Source organism: Gopherus evgoodei, chromosome 3 (assembly GCF_007399415.2).
Source record: "Gopherus evgoodei ecotype Sinaloan lineage chromosome 3, rGopEvg1_v1.p, whole genome shotgun sequence".
NCBI lineage: Eukaryota > Metazoa > Chordata > Testudines > Testudinidae > Gopherus > Gopherus evgoodei.
Genome location: NC_044324.1, coordinates 141,565,055 through 141,590,865, shown reverse-complemented (window position 1 = coordinate 141,590,865; position 25,811 = coordinate 141,565,055). Strand labels below are relative to the sequence as shown.

Sequence of the window (25,811 nt, the reverse complement as noted above, 5' to 3'; positions counted from 1 at the left end):
GGGCAGGTCAGGGGACAGGGAGCAGCGGGGGGTTGGATAAGGGAGTGGGATCGGGGGGGTGCAGTTAGGGGCAGAGGGTCCTGGGAGGAGGTGGTCAGGGGATGAGGAGCAGAAGGTGGTTGGATAAGGGGTGGGGGGCTGTCGGGGCGGGGGTGTGGATGGGGTCTGGGCAGTCAGGGGACAGGGAGCAGAAGGTTGGATGGTGGGCAGGGGTCTCAGGAGAGGGCAGTCAGAGTACAAGGAGGAAGGGGGGTTGGATGGGTCAGAGGTTCTGAGGGGGGCAGTTAGGGGGCAGGAAGTGGGAGGGGGCAGATAGGGGGCAGGGGCCAGGCTGTTTGAGGAGGCACAGCCTTCTCTACCTGGCCCTCCATACAGTTGCGCAACCCTGATGTGGCCCTCGGGCCAAAAAGTTTGCCCACCCCTGAATTAGTGAGAGTGGTTGTATCCCAGTTAACAAACTTAATGGATTCATTTTACAAAATATGTTTGGGTCAGAACTTCAGCTATCTCCCTTCCCTCTGTCAGCCCAACCTCCTCAGTCTTCTCATCCAGGAGAGGAGACCACTTCTGCTTATGCCAGAGTCTCTATGCAGTTGCCAATATTTATGAAAATTTGGCAAAGGTCACTTTGAATAGGCTGCGAGCTGCTAGGTCCCCATCTGTCAGAGGGTTTGTGGGCACTCTAGTTACAGTATTTACCAACATTATTATCACAAACTCCACCCTTAAAGGCAGGACAAGTATTATCCCTATTTTAACAGATAGGGAAACTAAGGAAGAGAGTTCTTGAAAAGTGTCACAGTGGGAAACTGTCAGCTAGAAATAGAATACAGGAGTCCCTTGTTCTTAGTCCCATACTAGGTCAATCAGACAACAGTCCTCAGCATTGCTCTGGACAATGCTGCTTTTAACAGCCACAAATTAATTAAGTGGGCTCTATGGCCATGGTTGCACAACCTCTGAAAGACTTGGGGATCAGTTCTTGTGATTTATGATTTTAAAACATTGGGGGGGAAGGCGGGTGGCGGGGAGCTGAAGTTTAGTGCTAATATTTCTATGTCCCGCAGGTTGAGGGGACCACAGCTGCAGGCTTTGCAGGCCTCTAACCTGGCACTGCATTGGGATTGTATGTATTTGAGGAGAGAGCTGGACAAAATGAGTCGGTGTGACCTCCATTTCTAATGCAAAGTATTAGCTGGATTAATGGTTGTGTTAGCATGGCTTGTGATAGTTTGGCAAGTCTTAAAGGACAGTATCTAAACTATTGTCTCAGAATTACCACATACAGAGGCTGGGGAGGGATTTGAGAATGGAGAATTAGGAAGGCAGAACATGAAACACATTTTTATGCACACTTGGATAGCTCATTACTTTATTTTATTTTTTTTCCAGAAATGGGAGCAAATTGAGAGCAACTCTAAACTGAGGCATGTTGGCAGTAATCTGTGTCTAGACAGCCGAAATGCCAAAAATGGCGGTCTTACCGTTGAGGTCTGCAATCCTTCTCTGTCACAACAGTGGAAATTCACACTTAATCTACAGCAGTAGAAGGGCTTACGCACAACGCCATCTTGTTTCCTAGACATTGGGCAAAGTTTTGATTGATATATTTCTTAAACTTTCCACGGAACTTATATACCTCAGTATTCCATCTTCGTCTGAAAGTAGGAGAAAACAAAGCCGAACACAAGGGAACCAAGGGGATGTGGAACACAGCAATTATCTCACTGAACGTAGTGCAGCAAAGTTCCCTTCTGGTGTAAAGACTTCTCAGTCCCTGTCTGACTTCAGTTTAGTACTTGCACAGCAGATGATTAACATCCCTAGAAACAATTGATGTACAGTAGAAAATGGATCTTAACACACAGAAGGAGGGAGAGGAGTAGGGTGTGGGGGGGAGGGAGACTGGGGAAAATAAACTGCTAGGAGAAACTGAAATCTCCATTTACATAGAAATCATCATTTGTGGTTTCCAGAAGCTGAAGTGTCATTTTGAAGGGTTTTTTCCATGTGTAATTGGTATATTTGAATATGAACTTTTCTATGATGGACTCTGAATATATATATTATACATATATATAATATATGTATTTTATCATTATTCCCAACTGTTTATCAATTTTCCTCATCTTGTAATTATCAACCAAGTGATTAACATACTTAAACCGGAAAGTGGATTGGACTGTTGAGAGAACAAAACTGTGTGAAGGCGTGTCATGTCGATGCTAACACTGGATGCTTTTGCTTTGCAAACTGGACCTACTTCTTAGCACTTGACTATCTGCAGAGATTATGGAACTCAAGAGGAGGAAGAGAAACAGCAGAACAAACTGATGGATCTGTACACATCATTGCTTGGATTGTCTCTTCTGACTGGGAATTCACTACGTGTGCCCTGGGTATCTGTAAACTTGTACTTGATATTTATGTTGAAGATTTCTTTAGTACTTGGTCTTTAAAATACTTTTTTTCTTTTATTAAAAAAATTATATAAGCAGTGCAGCTCTTTCACAGGTGCAGCCACTGGGGTTCAGCACAGTTTGTTTTTTTAGCAGAACCCTGATCAGCTTAATTTCTTTGTCTTAATGAGTCAGGATAAGACAGAATAGTAGCATCACTGTGTACAGATAGCACATTACGATCATAAGTTTTAATCTTGAAGGATCAGCAGCTACATGGTGTCTCAGAGTTGCACTTGTTTAATCTATAAACCTGCTATAAGAGATCCTCTTTTTTAATTCCTCCAAACAGAATTTTTGAAACTGATCCAGGCTCTATTCTGGGTACCAGGAGATGCCAAGTGGTGTTTTTAACCTTAGAATAAATACAATTTACAGCTTCAGCCCAATTGACATCATTTTTGTATTAAAGCAATGCTGTCAAAGTTAACTTGACCCCAACATTGACCACCTCGCTTATGTTTGCCTAGACTATTTAAAATTAAAAAAAAAAGGAAAGAATCAGTGCTGGCAATAATAACCAACACTGCATTGATAACTTGGAGATGAGCGATGTAAAATCCAGTTTGGTAAGATAATGGATCTCAAACAGTCTAAGGGCTGATTCGAAAGAGAGATTTAGAAGTATTGTTACTAAACCGTACTATGACAGTGGTCTTTTCCTTTTTCTGAGTCTCGGGGAGCAGAGTATGTCATGAGCTGCACTTTCCTTTCTGGCTGCATTTAGTACAGTAAGTGGAATTTCTCCAGGCAAAATGGGTTTTACTTTGCAGTGACGGACATTGAAATAAGAGGCCCATAAATGTGTCTGATGTATGAGTTGGAGCTGCATAACAGGCATTTGTGGATCTACACAGTTGTCTTTTGGGTATACCAGGAACACTTAGGGAAGAGATTGAATCAGCGCTTCTCTCGTCCAACTCTCCTACAAATACATGAAGAGGAGGGATCTCTCTCTTCTTCCCCCCCCCCCCCCAAATCCTTTTATCTCCTCCAGTAAAAACTCTGGGCATTTGCCTGTTTCAAGGTGGCTTGCAATGGATAAACAGCTTGTTTTCGGCCTTCAGTTTCTCCCCATCCACACCCTTTGAGGGTATGTCTATGCTACAGGCACAACAGAAGCCAGACACTTGCTATAGCAATGTAAGGGTTTTTTCTGTACTGTAGCAAATCTGCTTTATAGGGAGTTAGCTTGGTCCACAGAAAAATTGATCCATTGACCTAGCAGTGTCTATACTGGAGCTTATGTCAGCTTAACTCGGTCTCCGTGGTGTCGGTTTTTCACACCCCCAAGCAATGTAGCTAGGTCAACCTAACTTTTAGGTGTATATTAGGCCTAAACTAGCTGAGTTTGCAGAGGGATGTGATTCAGTCATGGTGGGGTTTGCTGCTACTCTTGAGAATAAATGTTGAATTCTTGAAGACTGATCTCAGCAGCACATTCATTATGGTCTAACTGTTCTGAGAGAAGAGAATTTAAAAGGTGCACTAAATTCATACTACGTTGCATTTCCCTGTATGACTTGGAGCTTAGCAAATGGACAAGCTACTGCTAACTGAAATCAGGAGCGAGTCTAGATATGGTTAACTGTTCTGATTTCTACCTCTAAGCAGGATCACTAGTAAAAAGTCTTAATTTTTATAAATTCCGCCCCTTCCCCCTTCTTGATTGCAAACCAAGTCTTTAAATGTCATCCTACATATTGCAAAATAGAAATATATCTTTAAACCCCTATGGAAGCTATGCAGATGCATCTTAATATAGGAGCTGTACAATATACAGCATCACTGTATGTGTCATGGGCGCAGAACAGAAAAGAGGTTGTGTCCTTTTGTTAGATATGTTTACATGACTGTGTGCCAAAGTTATTTACTGTGATTTAATTATTTTTAAAGTATCGGGATTATTATGAGCCCCTTTTTAAGAAAGGTAAAAGTCCTAAGAACCCCCGAATCAAATTGTGATGAAGTCTTCTCTGAAAGATCTTTTCTTATAGTCTTCAAAGCAAAAATGATGGTACATGTGAGCTTGTTTTGCAAATTTTCAAAATATAGTTTGGAAATTCTTTTCAGTTGATTTTAAAAAAAACTGCTGTACAGAGCTTGTTCTTTGTTCATTTTATAGATGGAAACCATCCTTGAAAACTTTAACTTAAATAAAGAAAATTACTTTATAGATAAGATTGTGATTGATGCTATAATTATTTGGTTTCATGCACCCAGAATCTGGCAGCTGTTTCCAAATGTTTTTGATCCATTTGACTGTTTCATGAGTGTCTTTTTAAAAAAAATAAATAAATTGTTTTTTACAGGTTGTCTTCACAGGAGAAAAGTTGTGTAAGTGAGTTTAAATGTTAACCTGTAGAAAATTCTTATCGAGGGTTGCATTTTCCTCTTGAGGACCAGCCAGTTCCCTAAGGAAGTGCTGTTGTGGGCAAGAAAGTCTTTTACTGCTGGGAATTTCAGGAGGATTAGGGTCCTGCTTCATTCCTCCAACATACCTGGTTTCCCTGATTCTTCCCTCAGTATGGAAAAGCTCAAGGGAGAGGCAGCCTCTGGTAGCAACAGCTCAGGCCAGCAAGGAGGAACAGCATCTGGCAACACTAGCAGCAGAGATTTAGATAGGTGGGGAAAATGAGGCTCTGTAATGAGGCAAATGGGAGGGAACAATGGTGATGGGAACAATGGTGGCGGGAATAATTCACTTAGGATGAGACTTTCAACTGTGCTTAGTGTTGGTCTAGCTCAGCTTGGGAATCATGCCAGTGCTGTGCCCCTCGGAAAATCCTAACCCCCCCAAGGAATCACACTGAGAACTTCCTGGACAAAATCCAGAATGAATTGGAGAACACCCTTGCTGTGCATTGACCAGTCAGCACTGCCAATCAGAGTTCCCAGGGCCAGTCTTGGGTGGGGCATACTCCTGCCCACACTGACATCAATAGCAAAACTTCCATTAGCCTTCATGGGCCCTTAGTTTGCTGGAGGGAAAATATAAACACAGCCATGTGGTCCCTGAGGAGATGGGCACCTAACCTATCCAGCCCTGCTAGGTGATTGTGGGGCTACACCAGAATGTAAGCACTGCCACCATCTTAACCACCCCTACCTCTGAGACATAAATCATTATCCCTCTGTGTACTGGAATCCTGTAATATCAGTGGGTAAAAACAGACCTTTATAGAAGACATTACTGAGCTATATTCATGTTTGGGTGAAATCAAATAACCCTGTCAAATGACAGTAAACAAAAGAGACACTTTTCTTTTTCATTTAGAAGTTATATTAAAACATAGAGATTAAATGAGCCAAACATCCAACAAACCACATGTTCCATTTGAAAAAGTTGCAATTATTCTACATTTTCAAACTGTATGCAAAGAGTGTCCATGTCTACTTTTATATAGATCACATTTAATATACATTACCAAGTGGAATTGTATCACATACTGCTTGGCATGAAAATGTAATTAAGTAATCTCTCTAGTATTTGATACAAATTTATCCTGCCTATACATCAAACTCAGTCTTCCCCCAAATAATCTATGTAGTTCTTCATTCCATCTATGAGAAATCTCTGTTGCATCTATGCTGGTTTTTGAAAATCTTGACTACCAATAAATGTAACTATTATAAATGAAATATTCATTTAGATCTGATTAATCTACCAATTCTGTATTCCAAAATATGCATTTGATACTCTCTTGATTCATTTTCAGTGCTGAATTCAAATGTCTGAATAATAGATTTCCATTAACTGCCCTTCTATCTTTTTATTGAAAGTAGGGCTGTCAAGCCATTTAAAAAATGAATCATGATTAATCAGCGATTAAAAAAATTGCATGATTAAACAACAGAATACCATTTATTTAAATATTTTTGGATGTTTTCTACAACATCAAACTTTAGAGCTTTCAAGTCCAATCAGTCCTATTTCTTGTTCACCCAATTGCTCAAACAAATAGGTTTGTTTACATTTGCAGAAGATAATGCTGCCTGCTTCTTGTTTATAATATCATCTGAAAGTGAGAACAGGCATTTGCATGGCACTGTTGTAGCCGGTGCTGCAAGATATTTACATGACAGATGTGCTAAAGATTATGTCCCTTGACGCTTCAACCACCATTCCAGAGGACATGCGTCCATGCTGATGACAGATTCTGCTAGATAATGATTCAAACCAATGTGGACCGATGCATGTTTGTTTTCATCATCTGAATCAGATGCCCCCTGCGGAAGGTTGATTCTCTTTTTTGGTGGTTCGGGTTCTGTAGTTTCCGCATCGGAGTGTTGCTCTTTTAGGGCTTCTGAAAGCATGCTCCACACCTCTCAGATTTTGGATGGCACTTCAGATTCTTAAATCTTGGGTTGAGTGCTGTAGCTATCTGTAGAATTTCATATTGGTATCTTCTTTGCAGTTTGTCAAATTTGCAGTGAAAGTGTTCTTAAAATGAACATGTGCTGGGTCATCATCCAAGACTGCTATAACATGAAATATATGTAGAATGAGGGTAAAACACCAGGAGACATACAATTCTACCCAAGGAGTTCAGTCACAAATTTAATTAAGGCATTATTTTTTTAACAAGCAGTAGCATAGAAGCATGTCCTCTGGAACTATGGCCAAAGCATGAAGAGGCATATGAATCTTTAGCACATCTGGCACGTAAATATCTTGCAATGCCAGCTACAAACGTGTCATATGAACACCTGTTCTCACTTTCAGGTGACAAATAGAAGAAGCAGGCAGCATTATCTCCCATAAATGTAAACAAACTTATTTCTCTTAGTGACTGGCTAAGCAAGAAGTAGGACTGAGTGGACTTGCAGGCTCTAAAGTTTTATATTTTGTTTTTGAGCGCAGTTATGTAACAAACTTCTATAAATTGCTCTTGTGCAATAAAGAGAGTGCCCTTCAGTACCTGTATGAGGTGAATTGAAAAATGCTACTACTTTTGTTTATCATTTTGGTGAAAACAGAATTTGATTTTTGCACATTAGTACAGGCTGAGAATAACAGCTCTTACCTTCCTACCTCCTCAGGTCTAATGTAACCCCCCCCCCCCACACACACACACACACACACACCCTGTGCTTCCTATGGGCAGTGAACTGAGAAAATAGGACTTGATATACTGAATACCCACAGCTGCCACACGATTGGATTAAACCTTGTCAAATGAGGTGTCCTCTCCTAGTTTAACAACAACTCCAGTGAGCTAAGCCACACTTCTGTGAGCAAGTCTGTTTTTCTTCTGCAGCTGCAACACAGTGGTGCTGCTGAGTTGGCCATATCTCTGGTTACCCCCACGTAGCAGTCCGGTTAGCTCAGGCATATGCAAAGGTAGCCATGGACTGCAGTGCTCCACTGACACTGGGCCAGTCTGCTCCAGAACAGTCTCCACAGAGCAACTTAGAGCAGCCTAAGGGCTGCCTGTGACTCCAAGGGACTGTTCTGGCAGCTGGGGTTGCTATAGTATTGTTCCCAGCTCCCATGCATTGGCTGCAGGAAGTGGGGAGGAGTCACAGCAGCTCCGTTCCCCCTACACAAGAGATGTTTGGAGGTGGGATAAGCCATCATTAGGGCAGTTGAGGACTTAGCCCCTTATGTCTGTTGCTGTGGAAAGTATGGCTGAGGGGCCCATTCTCCTCTCTGGCCCACGTATGGTGGTGGTGTACAGAGGCCATTAAAGTGCATTTTAAGCCAATCTAACTATCTTTCAAGTGAGCTGATTGATGATTCCTGAGCACTTGGGGTTGGCAATGCTCTTGTTCTGTGGCAGCCCATAGGCAGCCCGCAGGAGGCTGCTGTAAATTAGAGCATGGGGGACACATTGATCCCTTCAGCAGCATAAAATCTGGGTGGCACAGATGTGGCACAATGCTACCTCTGCCTGCCCTGCTGGACTGTGTTCTGTGCTACCCCTCCCTGAGTACAGAATCCATCCCATCTAAACCTGACATTGGGGGCCAGGCAGCACGGGCAGAACCATCCTGTTTGGCCTGGAAAACACCCCCCATTCTGTATAAATGGCATTTCCTTGTTCTGAATGCGGAAAGGTGGCTTTGTGCCCACCTACTAGAAGTCAATCCGTGCGATGACTCTACTCTGTTGCCGCTGGGGCAGCATTCCTATTAACAAGATAATGCTGCAAATCCATGCCCAGTTGTTTGAATCATGACATATAAGCTCCTAGGACAGCAGCAGCAAGAAATAAAAATCCAAAGCACCACTGCTTTTCATTATCCAAGGAACACGGGGTTAAGCTTTCTCAAAAAATGCTGCAGGCTACTGTGCAGGCGCTGTAGTTAAAGAGACTCAACAATTGAAAAAAATCACATTTCCATCTGAAAATGTTGCACCTGATATGAATGGAAGTAACCCCCTAAGGTTATCAAGAGAGAGACAGATTTACCAAATATTTATTCTTCCCTCTGTTTTCCAGTTTGTTCCCATTGTGGACTTGACAGGCCTTTGGGGCTTGTCAGCTTCACTGATTTCTGGATGGGTAGTTGCATCATGCACCTGCACTGTTCTGAAAGGAGCTCACAGCCGCACTGCAAACGGGTGTTTCTCAGGAGCAGCAGCAGCAAAGCTGACTTTTGTAAAGAGATTGCTCAGTGCACAAGAAAAACACTTTACTTACAGTACTGCAGGCTGAGAACCTGCGGCTTTCTTTAGCTACATAAACGGGGGGCAAGGGGATGACACAGAGTAATCAAACAGGAAGTAAGGGAGAAGTAGAGCACGGCTCTAACCCATAATACTCTGAGTAACCAGTTAACCCCTTGATGACCCATAACTGTACTCACCTCCTTAATTTGCAGCCTGGATGTAGTATTTTAAATCGGTGGTTCTCAATCAGGGGCCTAGTGGGGCAGCAAGCAGGACCATCATTAGACTCGCTTGGGCCCAGGGCAGAAAGCCCCAGCCAAAGCCCCACGGCATGAGGCTGAAGTCCGGGGCCCTAAACCCCACCCCCTGGCTGAAGCTGAAGCCTGAGCAATTGCCCTACTTGCTACTCCCTAACACGGACTCTGGCTTTTATATACAGAAAGCCAGTTATTGTAGCACAGGTGGGCTGTGGAGTTTTTATAGCGGGGGGTGGCTCAGAAAGTAAAAAGTTGAAAACCTCTGTTTTAAATAACCAGGGTCTCTTCTGTCTCTCACAGGGTCACACCTTTCATTGGCAGCCGGAGACTGATTTCCTCCAATCTCTACCTAACACGTTCAGCCTTGGTTCCCAGATCACTGGAACTGGGAACTTTTTCTTTTGGCTTTTATATTTCACAGCAACAAGCACAGAACTGACCACGTGGATGGGTTCCCCGGCATAGGTTTGCATTCACTAGTGGGCTCAGTCCTGCTTGGTACTCAGGGCCGGCGCTACCATTTAGGCAGCCTAGGCAATCGCCTAGGGCGCCAGAATAATTGGTGGGCACCGTTTTGCTGGAGGGGGCGGCAGGCGGCTCCGGTGGAGCTGCCGCAGTGGTGCCTGCGGAGGGTCCGGTGCTCCGCGGCTCCGGTGGAGCTGCCGCAGTCGTGCCTGCGGACGGTCAGCTGCTCGCGCGGCTCCAGTGGACTGCCCGCAGGCACGACTGCGGCAGCTCCACCGGAGCCGCGGGACCAGCGCGCAGGGCGGTGAAATTGCCGTCCACCTAGGGTGCTCAAACCCCTAGCGCCGGTCCTGTTGGTACTGCTAATATGTGTATATTCATTGATTGCAGTAGCTGAAGCCCCTAAATCTACTTCCATATGTACTGACTGTTTAACTCTACCATTACTTCATAAGGTCCCACTTTCTTCCCTTTTAGACAGTACATAGTGTGCACCTCCTCCTCTCTGTCTTCCTCCACAACAAGATAAAACGCTGACTGCTTTCTTCCTTTGCCTCTGGTCTTTTGGGATCTGCCCTCAGGGACTTGAGATGCAGTTTGATAGTTGCCTTTGCATTTGCTAGCTAAGCATCCAATCTTGAGGCAGTAATGACACAGGGGCATTTTAAATTTACAAACTGATGCAAAACGAGCTCCTCCACTGTGGAAACCCCCTCAGGAGCCTGAGTCCCTTCCAAGCCATGATAGATTTTGTTTATTGAGTTAGTTTGATTATCCCTGCATTCCAAGTGCAAATCTTACAAGTTTTTCACTGCTGCTTCTGTTGTTTTGGCTAATTCTACAGCTTTGGACCAGGTTAAGTTCCCGCTGCCAGCAATTGTCTTTGCAGTGTTACTAATGAGAGAATTCAAACAAATCTATCCTGCCACATAGACCCTAGGACATTTCCAAATGAGCAACATTCTGTTCATCTTGCTGATTCTGTCACATACACAGCTACACTTTCGCCTTTCCCCCTCGTTCTAGTATGAAATGTGAAATGTTTCACAGCAACGTCTGGCTTTGGTGTGCTGTGCTTGTGATGGGGTGTTCACCCACAGCTGAACTGAAGGAATTAAGGGAGGCTAAGATGGGCCCATTAACTGCATAGGCTGCACCTGGAGGGGAGCTAGGGCTCAATAATGTGTAATTAAGGATGAAGCTCACCTGGGCTGGCACAGGCAGGGCTTCTGTCAGGCTAGGAACTGAAAGGGGCTACAGAGGGAAAGTGTCTGTAGTGACTCCCTTACAGGAGGGAGGTTTGTTAGAGATTATAGGGCCTGCCAAGAAGCCAAAGGGAGAAATAGCCACAGGGAGTGGAGGAAGCTTAGATGGGTGGTAAACCCAGAGGTGGCAGAGATTTGAAAGAGGAAGCTGCAGAAAGCCCCAGAAAGTAGCAACCAGGGTTGGGTGCCAGTAGACCATAGATCTGTGGTCTCAAACCTGGGGCAGAGGGCAGAGTTGGGTTTCCCCTGCTAGCCCTGGGAAGTGGCACAGTCTTGGCCATAAAATACAGGCCTTCCTGGAACAGCAGCTTGTCCAGAGAGATCTTGACAGACCCCTGGAAGGGGAGAACTAAAGTGAGATGGGCTGAGTCACAAAGACCATGCAGATTCCTGGAGGGTGCGATTGAGATAACGGGTGACTGTGAAAGGAGCATCTAACCGTGGTGAGCTAATTCCCAGATGGGCTGCTAGATGGCGTGCAAGTGGTGAGTAGCGAACCCCGTTACCTTGCTTGGTTAAGATTTTTTGCAGGCTTTCTGAACTTCTATCTCCTGGTTTCTGAGGCTGGAACAAACCCCTTAAGAGGGAAGAAGTTTTACTGCCATAGGCACTGGGGAATAGTGTTTTCTGTTTCTCCTTATCTGTCATCTAATTTACAAGGGAATGGTGGCCCAATCTTTCAGTGTATTGCTGTTAATCCTCATTTGCTGATTAAATGCCTCAATTTTCCCCAAAATTGCCATTCTTACCTTTTTCTTCCTCACCACATTTGTCAGGGGGCCACTCTGTGAACAGGAAACACTTCACCTACAGTTCTGCAGGCTGGGAACAGGCTGCTTTATTCAACTACATAATGAGCTGAGCGAGGGAAAAGGCATACTAGCTAAAGCAGCAGTAAAGGAGGCATGGAGTATGGCTCCTCTCACCTATCAGACTTGGCATAACCCAGATAACCCCATGAGGTTCACTTTCCTACATGGGACTGAAGGCTCAGCAGGCAGGTGTGTGCAGATCTCAAAAACAAAAGCAAGAGGATGGCTGGACCTGAGTCTATTCTTTGATGTTGCTCATAGGCCCTTGCTTAGGTGGAGTATGGCCTTGGGCCTCTCCCTCATGTTCACAGATTGCAGCTAGACAGCTGTGCTGGAGGTAGGGTAAGCTATCCCTTTTCAAAGGATAAGGTAAAGGCTGCTGGTGGACAAGCTCCCTTCAATGCAGATTTGTGATCTTGGAGTCAGTAGACACATAGGTGCTGATTCTGTGGGTGCTCTGGGGCTGGAGCACCCATGGGGAAAAGCTCTCCTCCCCCCCGCCATCTCCTCTTCTGCCTCCTCCCCTGAGCAGGCCACGTCCCCGCTCCTCCGCCTACCTCCCAGCGCTTCCCACCAGCCGCTGCCAGACAGTGGTTTGGCTGCTTCTGGTGGTAGGGGGAGGAGCAGGAACGTGGCATGTTCAGGGGAGGAGGGGAGGATTTGGAATAGGGGCAGGGAGGGGGCTGAGTTGTGGTGGGGCTGGGGGCAGAGGGGGGTTGAGCACCCAGTGACGGGAGCAGAACTCGGTGCCCATGAGTAGACATAGTCGTTCCAGGCAGTATTGCTCAGATGCACTTCCTTTCCCTTCCCCCAGAGTAAATCTGGCTCTAAGTGCCACAACTGAGCCCTAAATTCAAAGGCTCAAATCTGTCGGCCTAAACATCCTCTGCACTGTGCACTCATGATCCCCAGTCTCGCTCTCAGGAGCTGCCAGAGGAGTCAGTTCTGCAGCCAAGGCCTTTGTACTGAGAGCCCAGCTGCTGTTTCAGGATGCAACAACAAAAACATTTAGCACTGGCTGGGGTCTAACAATAGGAGTGGCAGCTTCTCTACTCTTGTAATTAGATCCCATTGGACCATTCAAGTCTTTGGACAGAGTGCCTCTGCTTGTCTGTCACCTATCAGATCAGAGAAGGCAGAAGCATACTGTGCAGCGTAAATGCTACTTTTAAAATTGGTCTAGTGCACAAAAGCTTGAAATTGACTGCAGTCATCCCAATTAAAAGAGAATCCTCCTAAATATTGATGACTTATTAAAGCCGTCTGGCTGCTGTTTACTTTATCAATCTCAGCCAATGTTGTGAATATAGATATTCAGCAACTTGCATGACAGCCAGCTGAAATATATATTTCAGAAGCATTGTAATAGGTTCTCCAACACTGCATGGAATTGAGCCAACTCCTGGTTAAAGCTATGAATGATCTTCTGGTTAAACTAACTGGTTATACTTTACTTTACTGCCTTGATTGTTAGACTTGATTTGCAGCATTTAATACTAATGTTTGCTCCATTTTCCTGCAGACTGTAGATTGTTACAAGGGCAGATGTAAGGGGCAGAGCATGGTTAGCAGACATGTAGCATGGAGTCCAATAGAATGAGGTAGAACATCCAGGCCATCAAAGACAGGTTGATTTTTGCTCAATGTATGTCCTTGCTACTCCTGTGTTCAGCAACAGTTTCATCTTCTAGGTCAGGGGTTCTCCCAATATAATTTTTGGTGGCCTCAGAGTGTGGCTACCAACTCTTGCTGGTGGCCACTCTGAGAATTTTTCCTACAATACTTAATTAACTTTAAGAAAAACAAGTAAATATGCACATGTGTCCATATCATTGTAATTTATGTAGGTTTTGTTGGGTTTTTTTTTGCAGACTCAATAACAATGTACAGTTGTGTCTATTCTTTACTGGACCTAAACAGAATAGAAACAAAAATATGCTTTGCATGTTTTGATTAGTTTTTTTTAGACTGGCTAGCTAGTAAGTCTGCTACTGTGAAAAGTGAAATTTGTTAATATCACTGTTCACAGCAGACTTACTCATCCCCAGCAAGCTGGGGGACAAATTAATCCTTGGGTGAGGAGGTGGGTAAGGGGGCAGGGGCAATGGGGGTCTGGAGGAGGCAGTGGGAGTCGAAGTGATGGCGGGGGGGCGGGGGGGAGTCCAGGGATGGTGCCCAAAATCCTGTGGCTGGGGAACAGAGCCTACGGCCACATGGCCAGATCCTGCTGCCCACCACCTCAGGGCAGAAGCATGAAGCTGGAGCCCCACTGCCCCTGGGAAAGTGGGGAACTCACACTGGTTGCCTGTTCCTATGATGTTTGTGGCTCCGGAAGGGGGTAGGAACCAACCCCTGCAGGCAGCCCCAGGGGAGGAGTCACTGCTTTGCCAAGACCCCTCCCACCCCCAATTACAGCCCAAGAGGCTGTGGCTGCAAGAAAAGGCCCTGGTGGCTGCATTTGAGAAACGCTGTTCTAGGCATTCAATTATACTGTGAATATTTACTATCCTTGCCTCACTGGCTTCCATTTGAACTGCCCAGCTAATCTTGCAGAGTGCCTTCAGATAGAAAGGTCTCCTTTCATCAGCTACATTAATCCTGTCAACCTCATGGGCGTGAAGTACATAATCAAGTTCCTCTTCCCTTTGTGAAACTGTAGTTTGAAGATAAGGATAATTGTTAGATTACCCATTAGTTTTTCCTGTCGATGATTAGTCTGCAAAATATATAAATATTTCCTGGAAAGTTGTGAAGAAAAGGCCAGTCTGGATCTGAAGGTTGTCTTCAGCAACATGAAGCCAAGCTACAGTAATTTGATGGGCTGGGCAATGGATGTATGGTACCTATGTTTTGCAACCCTTGCCTGAAAGATATTTTCTAATTTTTGCTTGCAGCCCTCCCTGAGCTCTGATCATAATGCTGACCTCTTCATATCCCTGTCCAGATATGTATTTGGGGTCTAATCCATACTTGCTAACTGGTCACACAAGGGTGTGGCATTTGCCTCACTCATTGTCAATAAAGCTTACAACATGCTTTTATATATCTACTTTTCCTTCAGTGTGATCAATATTAAAACAAAGCAAAGCAAAATGCCTATTTGATCAACATGACTAATATCCATGACTGCATCTGTAATCACAGGTGCTGACTTTTTTTTTTTTGGCCAGTGGGTGCTCCTTTCCACCTCCTCTCCCCCAACATATGAGTTGTGGGCGGAGCAGGGGCGGTACCTTGGGGGAAGCGGCTGTCTGGGGGTGGGGCCTTGGAGCAGAGCAGAGGGGTCAGGAAGAAGCTGAGTGAGGCTGAGGCTGGGGCTTTGGGGCAGGGAGAAGGGTGTGGCCATGGTCTGGGTGCCAGGGCCCACAAAAGACTAATCTGGCCTTATGGGTGCTGAGCACCCTTTTTGTGGGTGTTTGAGCCCCAGAGCACTCAGTCAGTGCTGATGTCTGCAATGACAGTAAAAAAAAATTAGCTTCTTTGCAGCTATTAAGTGCCTCCTGCTTTCTGATGCTAAAAGACTTAAATTCATCATTAATTGTCTTGCTCAAGTATTTCATTCCCTTAGTGTCACTGATTTGTTCGCCAAAATTGTCTTATGTCTGTCAAGTAGCTCAATGATACTCAAGCATATACCAAAATTGTTGCTCTCCAGCACTTCATGGTGGCCATGGAAGGGGGAGACCTAATCTAGCTGAAGTTTTGACTGCATCAATCAATTTTATTTTAGTGCTTCTTGCTGATACGATGACCCTTCATGAACTGCAGAGCTTCCATATGTGAGTGCACATGCAGGTCATTCTGCCGACAAACAGACGTTGACTAGCATATTTTTCAAAACACTGTTAACCATTTTGATATTTGAATTTCTTTATCCCTGAACAAGCAACAAATATGATAGTATGCATAATCTGAAAGATAGGAGTGCAAATCTTCGTGTGGTACATTTTTCATTCTGTAAAATGAAGATGAGGAAAAACAGCTGCTTGTAGGAAAAAATGGAAACTCTCCATTTGGCATATCTCTTTCAGTGGGCTGGCAAGGGACCGATCTGTATAAACCTGGAACCACAGAAAAGTAGGGACCTTGATAGTCCTGCCACACTACAGGGGACTGGACTCGGCGACCCAAGTATTATCTAGGCTGTCCCTGACAGGTGTTTGTCTAACCTGTTCAAAACCCTCCAGCGATGGAGATTTCATGACCTCCCTAGGCAATTTGTTCCAGTGCTTAACTACCCTCGCAGAGAGGAAGCTTTTCCTCATGTCTAGCCTAAATCTCTCTTGCTGTGGTTTAAGCTCATTATTATTTGTCCCATCCTCCATGATAAAGGAGAGCAATTTATCACCCTTTTTATAACAAGCTTTTACTTACATGAAGACTGTTATCGTCCCCCCCCCGCCCCAGTCTTCTCCTCTCCATACTAAACAAACCCAATTTTTTTTCCAGTTTTTCTCATGGATCATGTTTTCTAGGCCAGTGGTTCTCAACCAAGGGTCTGCAGCCCCCTGGGAGGCCATGAGCCTTTTGCGGGGTGTGGGGGAGGAGCAAAGCACCGGTGCTCTCCACGGGGCAGAAGCTGGGGGGCACAAAGCAGAATCCCAGAACCCCAAGCCCTGATGCTCTCTGCAGGGCAGAAGCCCTGAGACAAGGGGTGGAACTGGGTAGTCATGAGGGGCATTATCTCCCCCTAAAATGCAGTGCCTTACCAAGAGCCAGGCAGTCCTGGGGGCAGCTCTACACCCCTACCTCCTTCTCTCCCCCTGCCTTTGAGGCCCTGCCCCCAGCAAGGTTGAAGGCAGGAAGCAGGAGCTGGGCAGTGTGGAGAGCTGCTGCTCTGTCTGATGCCATGGAGAGGGCAGGCACAGTGTTCCTCCATCTCCTGCTGCTGCTGGTGCTCAGGATTTAGAGCTGAGGAACAGCTGCAGCTCCCAGCCCCCTCTGACTGTTCATGCAGCTGGTAAGAGCTGCCTAGACTGGCAGAGCCCTCAGGGAGCAGTGACTGCACAGGAGTCCTAGCATGCAGCCCCTAGCTACCCCTTCTCCCTGCACCCTGAACTACCCCCCTCCCTGCACACAGCCCCTTTGTTCACATGCTAGGCCCATCACTGACCTCCTATTGTCAGTAAACGCACTTGTGGGAGGCCACAGTTGAGACCTGAATTCTAGAGGGGCCGGGAGTAGGAGAAACACAGGGCTCTCTAGCAATTTTCTGTAGCCAATGGGAGCAATAGCACTCTGGGATAGGGAAACCAACCTTCCTAGCTGGTCCAGACACACACACACACAACCAATTCTGGACAAGTGGTGAGGTAAATTGGATGGTGCGGTTATTAATGGTAAGGTAGGGAGGATTGCTGGAAGAATGGAAGGGTAAGGAAGGATTTGGAGGGGTGGGTGGGTGTGTTTAGAGGAGAAGTTCAGGATGCTGCCCCAGACTGAGCAGGCAGCATGAGAAGGTTAAAAATAAAGAGTAAGGATGAAGGGAACAGTAAGGCAAAAGACTGCAAAGAACACATGGAGGAGATGGCATGATGGGAAATTTGACCAGAGATTGGGCGCAGGGAACAAGTTATGTAGGGCCATTCTGGATATGCACGTATCAGTTGGAAGACTCTAGACTGACTTCTGCCCAGATCATTCAGATTCACTTTATTTTATTTCTGTAGTTTTTTAAGGCAAAGCAAAGCCTAATGCTCACAGCTAGCGTGATGACTAGTTGGATGTGCATTTAGCATGTCTGGATACATTTTTTATTTTCTTATGTTTCCCTCAGCGTGTGCATGCCCAGCATTGGGCAATGTGTTCTGCCAGGGGCTTACAATAGTGACTTGTTTCATTTTCCACTAATGACCTCAAAGCTATGGACCCTTGGAGCTCCTCAGCAAGCCCTGTAGCTTGAGTGTGTGCAGCATGCCACTTACCATGTTTGCTATGCAAACAAGCAAGATGTTGCTTGGTTGAAATGGGGGCAGAAACATTGCTGCTCACCAAGGATTTCATGCTGCTTGTCTTGTCAGGGCAAAGGTAGGTGCGGCAGTTGGCTCATGGTGGCCTGTGCTTAGACATCAGCCCTCTAAAGAGGAGGTGTAGCAAAGACTCTACACAGGCCTGGGCATCCAGTGAGTTATATATCCAGAGTCAGAGACGTCCCAGAGGCCTGGTCTTAGAGCTGATGGGTTGCTGATGCCTTCTCACCCTCTCCTTTTCATTTCTACCGAAATTTAAGAGCTGCAGGAATGATGCAAAGCAGCCGAACAGGAAAGTGAGTGCTCACTCTTCACTCAATCCTCTGGGGAGACCACCTCCATTCCCACCTGTAATGTCTCCGAGAAGCCCAGGCAACAGGTCGGAAACAGAAAACTCCTGGGTGGAATGGCACAGGTGAAAGTGTTCCTGGCAAAGTGTCTTCTGGTTTGCTGACCTGGGTTCCTGTGCTTCACCCAGATGACCCAGAATCCACTCTCAGTATGGGAGTCAACAGTCTGAAATTGCCAGCCACCCCCGAATTCTGCCAGTGCTTCTGTTGTGGATCTGCAGTGCCCTTTGGGGTTGGAATACACGCCTCTCCTAAGCAGAGATTATCATGTCATGATTTTCATGATCCAAAACATGGCTGCTAGAAGCCTTGAAGAGGCCTGATTTTTAGAACGTGTTGAGCACCTGCAGTCTGAAAGAAAAATGTCTTTAAAATCATATGGCTGGGATGAAAGGCAGAAGACGGGGACGACTGAGTATGATGAACTAGGCTGACCACTTTTGGAGATGGGGATTTAGTTGTGAATTGAAGTTACACATGAAGTAAGATTTGAGGCCATGATTTTCAAAAGGTGAATCATGACCTCAGATGCCTCAGTTTTGAGGGGACCAACCTGAGATACAACACACAGCTCTTGTAATTTGTCATTACTTGTATCAATCCATATTCCCAAGGCATGGCCCTGTTGAACAATATGGAATAGAAGCCAAGACTAGCAGCCAGGAAATCTTGATACTCCTTCTGGTTTCTCCAACAACTCAACTGTGAAATCTTGGGCAAATAACTTGGGCCCAGTTCCACAAAGGTATTTAGGTGCCTAACTAAATCAGTGAAAATTAGGAACTTAAATACTTTTTGAGTCTCTGGGCCTTGCTTTCACATTTCTAATCTGTACAAATGAAGATAACTAACAGGGGTCTTATAAGGCTTAAGTCATTAATGTATGTCATGTGCTGTGAGAACCTAGGATGAAAGGCGATTTAGAAGTGCTGAAATCTTAATATTTAGGAATATTTTCTCTGCAGTATCTGTGCCTTGATATCTCCCTTCATTCCTGACCCTCTCTAGATGTGAAAGTAGAAGAGGATCAAGTTGAAAAGTAATGCAAACGAGAATCTTAAATTTAGTTTAATCAAAATGTTAAATTGTGGAAATTAATTGAAAATTCTCTCAAGGTAAATTTCATGGGAGATTGAGTTAGTGCAGACCCCTGGTCTGATATAAGTAGATGGCATTGTTTAAATGACAGTGCTGAGGTTGTGCATGCATCTGCGTTTCAGTGTTAATCAGATTCTGGACTCCATAATTTCCCAAATTAAATTCCTCACTATATTCAATTAGCATTTTAAAAATTATTTGTGTTGCTTCTTCCATCTCTGATGATGCAGAATATTACATGCGTCTTGGCTGATGTCACTGGCAAAAGGTATGTGGGGAACAGGAGAGGAAAGCATTATGGTTGCTTGGAGAGTTCAGATCATAATGGCAAAATGTAAGCATGGGAATTCTGGAGAAATGATTCCTGTTCCTAGAACTGCTCAAGTATATGAGAGAATAGCAACCAAAGAAGAAAATGGCTATGCTACCACTGCAGATAATGGCTAGTCCCCTCTAGCGCACTAAATGGCCCTACAATTTTCAACTCCAAAATGTGAGTTCTGTCTCAGGCATCCATTGTAAAAGCCACCGTGTGCGGAGCAGCCAGAAGGCACTAGGTGTTAAAGGAGGAACAAGGTTGAGTGAACAGACCCGTGCTGTCTCTTTCAGACCACAGAGACATGTCCCTTGCCATCATAACAGCTAGTTAGAATTGTTAATCTAATGACCTGTATGTTGACATGAATCCTGTGACCAGGTGTTTGGCTGATATCAAAGCATAGGCCTCTGACACCTCCATAGCCCAACAATTTAGGGGTGCTGAGCCAGTAACCTCACGGAGGTTTTCTCTCAGCATGTTAAAGGTGTGATGTAGGGCTGGTTGAAAAAACTAGTTTTTTCAGAAGGAAATTGGGCTTCTGACTAAACACATTTTCATGAAAAGCATCTAACTTCTGTAGAAAATGTTGACTTTTTGTTTTTGCTTTTAAAATACCTAAAAACCAAACACTTTTTTTGATGGAGAAATGCTGCCATGGTGCCTCATGGGATCTGTAGTTTAGGTGTCTCATGGCATCATTCTTCTCTATGGGGCATGTTCCCCTGCTGGACTACATCCCGCATGAAGTGTCTTTGCCAGGAGCTCCCATAATTCACCATGGTGGCTCAGCAAGAGGAGAAACTTTATTGCATTGTGGGAAAAATAGTCTAGCCAGAGAGCCTGTTCTATAGAGGAGAACGGGGGCATGAGGCACCATGATGGCATTTCCTAATTGAAATTTTCAGTTTTCAGCTAAAAGTTTTTGCTGTTCACCAGCTGCCCCCCTCCCCCAATGCTCCAAGAAATCAAATTTATGTGGAAAACTTTGATGAAAATTAAACTCTTCCAATTTTTTGTTTTATTTTCCCGGGGGGTGTGTGTGTGTGCAGAATTCTGACCAGCTTTACTGCTCAGCTAGTGACCTCACAGAGAGGCATGAACCTTCACATCAGCCCAACAAGGGAGAGGTGGGAAGCTAGGGACATTACATAAGCTTTGAGGGATGAATCACAGCCCGTTGCTGTACTTTGTATGGGACAAATCTTCTGTACAGCAGTAAGGCAATCAGGAGTATGGGGACAAAAGAAAATCATCCTTCATGGTTTAGAATTCCATGTAGATGTAGGAGCTCAGGATTTGGCCCTTGTCCACAGTCTAATCTCCATGGATTTTTCTTCCTGAGTTGTCTCCTGCACTGGAGGAGAAACAGGGTTTCCACTCTTTGTGGGACAATGTGTGGAGCTGGCCTGCACATCCTGTGGATCCCAGGCAATGGGATACTTGGGCTGTCTGTATGGAAGCTTTATGCCCCTGGTGCTTCCTTACTCCCAGCTTTCTGGTACCCGAAGCCATGCTGACGCAGGGCTCATGCAGTCAGTGATTGCCCTTGGTGCTCCTCTTAAAGGGAAGTCCCAGTAGCTGGTGTTCAATGATAATACTGATGGGCTAGTATTTTTCAATGAAAAAAATCTGGGGCAATGAGGAGACAATGTGAGTCCCTCTGTTCGCTTGTTTCCTTCTCAGGTCCTTCGATGTCAGAGAAGGTCCTTGAGACAGCTGGAAAATGAGGCTGTGGAGACAGCCAAGTCCCCTTCCCGTGGAGGGAGAGGTGTGATCTGTGTGTAGGCCTCTAAGGAATGATTAGGCCCTTGGTTACTTATCTCTTCCTCAGGTAAAGATCCCATGGAGTTCAGTGAGCTTTGCCTGAGCAAAGACTGAATAAGGATGTCAGGCTTTGGGTCATAATCATTTTTAAGTGAGAGCATGGAGTACGGCTGGTGGGATTCTCTCGATTCCTTTTCAAATAGGAGACAGGAAATGCTACCAACTGTTCTCTTCCCACCCACCCCCCGTTAAGGAATGAGGCACAAAGAGGCAGCCAGTAATATTTTGACTGTATTTCAAAGTTGCTGATTGTAAACAAATTTATTTGAAGAAATAAAATCACATGACAAGATTTCAGTGATACTATAAATCCTTTTTGTTGCTGTTGTTGCCACAGTTCACATGTTGGAACTCAGAATTTAGCTCATGGTGTACAAAATTTGTAAAAACTTATTGCAAGCGTGCCTTTGTGTAGAACAAAACCAATTGTCACAAAAATAGTTTCCTGCCACACTGAGAAATGCAGCTGTGGGCCTTACCATGCATAGGGGCCACACACACATTGTCTGAACCATGTGTCTATTATAAAATTGCTCCAAGAAGTTTCAAACCAAAGAACAAACTATGCTGTACGTTTAATCAGCGGTCTTTACAGTGTCATAGAACTCTAGTTTTGGGAAGAAAATGGAAGTTTTCAACTAAAAAGCAATCGTTTGTGAGCACAGCCTGACAACAGTGGTGTATCAATTGCACCTACAGAACTATGGACTATCCTTGTGTTCTGTACAGTCACTTCATTTGATGGAATGTAAGTTGCACAGGTAAAAAAAATACCAATAAGGAATTATAGCTTGTAGGACTCCCTTGAAGAATCTCTATTGTTCCCATTAGTACAATGTTGCTACTCTTAACTCTCCTCTTCAAACTATCCTAAGACACTCAGTGGTGGTGTGATTCTGAGACCTATGGCCACTCTGCCTTTCTAGTCCAAATGCAGGCACAGAGTGCCACCCCTACTGGCTTCACTGTAGCTAGAGCAGCTGGATGCCTGGCTGTGTCAAAGATATGAAACCTTGGCTTTTATATTTAAATATGGGAGTGATAAGGGGGTTGGGAAAGGGCAACAACATAAAACAGAAGGCCAAGTAGTAGAGCTGAACAGCTGAGATCTCTCTGCACTCCTAGCCTCTAATCCCAACAGCTGATCCCTTCCAAATGCAGCCATGTGCTGCTTGTATTACTTTTCACATCACTATTTCTGGATTCTATTGGTGATTTCCCCATACAGGGAGCCAGATTCATCCCAGATGTAACTCTATCATTGACATCAGTAGCCGTACAACAGGTGATGACTCAGGCCTAACACTTTGTGTGCCTTTTTTTTTTTTAATAGCCAACATTTCTTCTCACTCTACTAATGTATTTTTACCTCTGTATTTCTCCCTACCAGATTCAAAGTTAGCTGGTAAATTGGAGAGTATGACCCAAGAATAACTAAACCAAGTTGTAAAATTAATTCCAACTGAATAATCAAGTCACCTGCAACTTGTTTACCATCAAGTAAGTAACTTCCCTCAGTGTTGTGGTGAGGTGTGAGCTCTTCATTAGTCACTTTTTGCACATACTTGGACACCGATTTAATTGGAGGGCAATACCACAAAGTTACTTTGACAGCAAGTGGGTTGGGATTTGGGATAGAGGACCCTAGTGTGACTGGGCTCCAACTTGACTGTCTTGAAGCTTTTTGTTCTTTTACTTGGAGACCAGTAAACACAGTACAAAATGCTCTGCGTAAAACTATTTGTCCAGGAGGAATCTGAACACTCTTTCATGTGGAGACAGATGCAGCAGAAATGTTGAACCTCTGAGACCCCTTTCCTTAATCAAGAGTTAGATAGTTACGGGGTCTTCAAATACTCTCTGTTCTTCATCTGCCTATGGTCTCTCACTGGGCTCATCTGCCCCTCTGTCTTTGTAGGACTGAGTGTGGCTCCTAGAGCACCTGCCATCGCCAGGACATGACGTGGGTTTGTCTCACTAGGCGTCCTTCTGCTACCTGCTAGTCAAGGAAGCTTGGAACCCCAACACTGATCTCTCGATTCCTTGTTCCTTCACCGGTTACCATCTCCCCCTTTAGACCAGCAAGCTCCAGGAGTTAGATTTCTTACCTCTACAATCAGGTTGTTCATCCCAATCCCATACTTCTTAACAAACAGCCATGTTCACAGTAACGCTAAATGAGTACTTCTGCAGAGTGATGTTTACGCTATGACATTTTGACACCACACATTGTATGAACCACCTTGACATCTAATACAAACAGTTATTACTCCATAAGAGTGCTATTGATATATTACCACCTTGATCTTGTTATGATAGTTTCAGCAGAGCTGCTGAGGACTGAATGGGGGTACAACAGACAATATCAAGGTCCCATCTGGCAGCAATCACATTTATGTAAAATATTGCTGCCTCAAAAAGTGCACAGGTGGATGTGATACCTCTGATATCTCTGTCTTGGGAAGCACTGTTGGGGCTTCCTAGTGACTGCAGTAAGTACAGTCTTTGCGAATTTTTCTTTAAATATCAAAGTAAAACAGGGTATCATTTGCAAAGTAATATAATAAAAACATAGATGGTCAACTCTCTGACCTCTCGCCTTCCAGAATGAACTACTGCTTAGAGAGGTGTAGACCAAGAACTAGTAGTAGGATTTAATGTGATCCGAGGGCATAACAGCTGAAATTAAGAAAAGGCTATATCTTTATTTTCTTATCAGGAAGAGCTTCCAAAGGGAGCTCTGTTAGCATACAGACCAGTTTCCCAAGCAATGTGGACGAAATCCAACTGACAGGAACACTTTAAAATTAGATCAGCTAAGGCACACCAATTCTGCACTGTTTCCCAAGGACTAAATCAGGGGTGGCCAACCTGAGCCTGAGGAGGAGCCAGAATTTACCAATGTACATTGCCAAAGAGCCATAGTAATACGCCGGCAGCTCCCAGCGCATCCCACCCACCAGCAGCCCTGCTGATCAGCGCCTCCCCCTCCCTCCCAATCAGCTCTTTCGTGCTGTGCAGGAGGCTGGGGTAGGGGAGAACAGGGAGAGGAGTGAGGGCTCAGGGGAGGGGGGTGGGAAGGGGTGGAGTGGGAGCAGGGCCTGTGGCAGAGCCAGGGGTTGAGCAGTGAGCATCCCCAGCACATTGGAAAGCTGGTGCCTGTGGCTCCAGCCCCAGAGTCGGTGCCTATACAAGGAGCCACATGTGGTGTCTATACAAGGAGCCAAGGCTTGGCAACCCCTGGACTAGATCTAACAAGGCCTTTCCATCTCTCTTTTTAATGATCCTGTGAACAAAAAATGATGGGGGGGGTTTTTTTGAGGGTAGCCTTACATTGTAACCTAGACAAGGAGAAACATAATCCTATTTACAGTTCTTACTACATTTGAGCGGATAGAAGGATATTTGCAAAGATCCCTATTCAAAGGCAGGCCAAATATATACATGTTTTAAGCTACAACAAAGTTGCTTTGCTCTCTAGATGTTGTTGGTTTCTCTTTGGAGCTTAGACTTAGATGAGCTTTTGGTTCCATGGGAATTCCATAGCAGAGAAGGATGGGAGATCTATTTAACCTAGACTTTTTTTTTTATTTTTTACTTGAGATAATTTGTTAGTAACTGTTTCTCTTACTGGCTGGGTTGCACTACATTGTACGTTGTTCTCTGGATTACAGACCCTCTCTTTGTCTCCCTGCTCTGGGCACCCCCAGTCAAGTCCACAGGTCTCATCTAAAGCTCACTGAATTCAACTGGAATCTTGCCAGTGACTGCAGTGGTCTTTGGCTGAGGCTCACAATGCATTGTGAGAAATGAAATTAGTGAGGTGACTGAGCCATGTGGTCTCTACTCCAGAGGGGAAGGCTGGTCTTGTTAAGGTCTCATCTAGTTTGACCTCTGGGCCTATGACTAAAAACTATAAATTTTCTAAAAAATCACATGCAGTCCTAAGGATTGGGAGTTGGGAGAATCAGGTCTATTTCTCAGCTCTATCAGAGACTTTCTGGAGTGACCTCGGGTAAACCACTTACCCTCTCTGTGTCTGTTTCCCCATTTGTAAATGGGGGGTGGGGGTGTTGATACTTCCTGCCCCCTTCACAGGGGTACAGTGAGGGGCTAATTAATGTTCATATTCTAAAGCACTTCAAGATCCTTAGATGGAAGACATTATAGAAGTGCAAAATGTTATTACAGTGCAGTGTATTCCCGAAACCACAACTAAAATCATCTCCTGGCGTGACACATACCTAAAGGAAGCATAGAATTGCCCTAACAGAGGCCTCATTACCTGCCAACTCAAAAAAGCACCCATTAGGTAGCTGTTAGAAGAACAAACCTCTGTTATAAGGAACAAAGTAAGGGTTGCTGGAGGTCAGGAAT

General features: G+C 44.8%; 1 protein-coding gene across 3 annotated transcripts in view; it reads left to right on the top strand.

The window, feature by feature from the left end:
* Positions 1-4,768, top strand: part of GALNT2 (polypeptide N-acetylgalactosaminyltransferase 2) — a 161,093-nt gene extending 156,325 nt beyond the window's left edge. For all 3 annotated transcript variants that reach the window (XM_030556859.1, XM_030556862.1, XM_030556861.1), the window contains one exon: positions 1,393-4,768. In XM_030556859.1, coding sequence (XP_030412719.1) covers positions 1,393-1,548 — 156 coding nt within the window. In that variant the 3' untranslated portion in view covers positions 1,549-4,768. The remainder of the gene's footprint in view (positions 1-1,392) is intronic.
* The last annotated feature ends 21,043 nt before the right edge of the window (positions 4,769-25,811 follow it).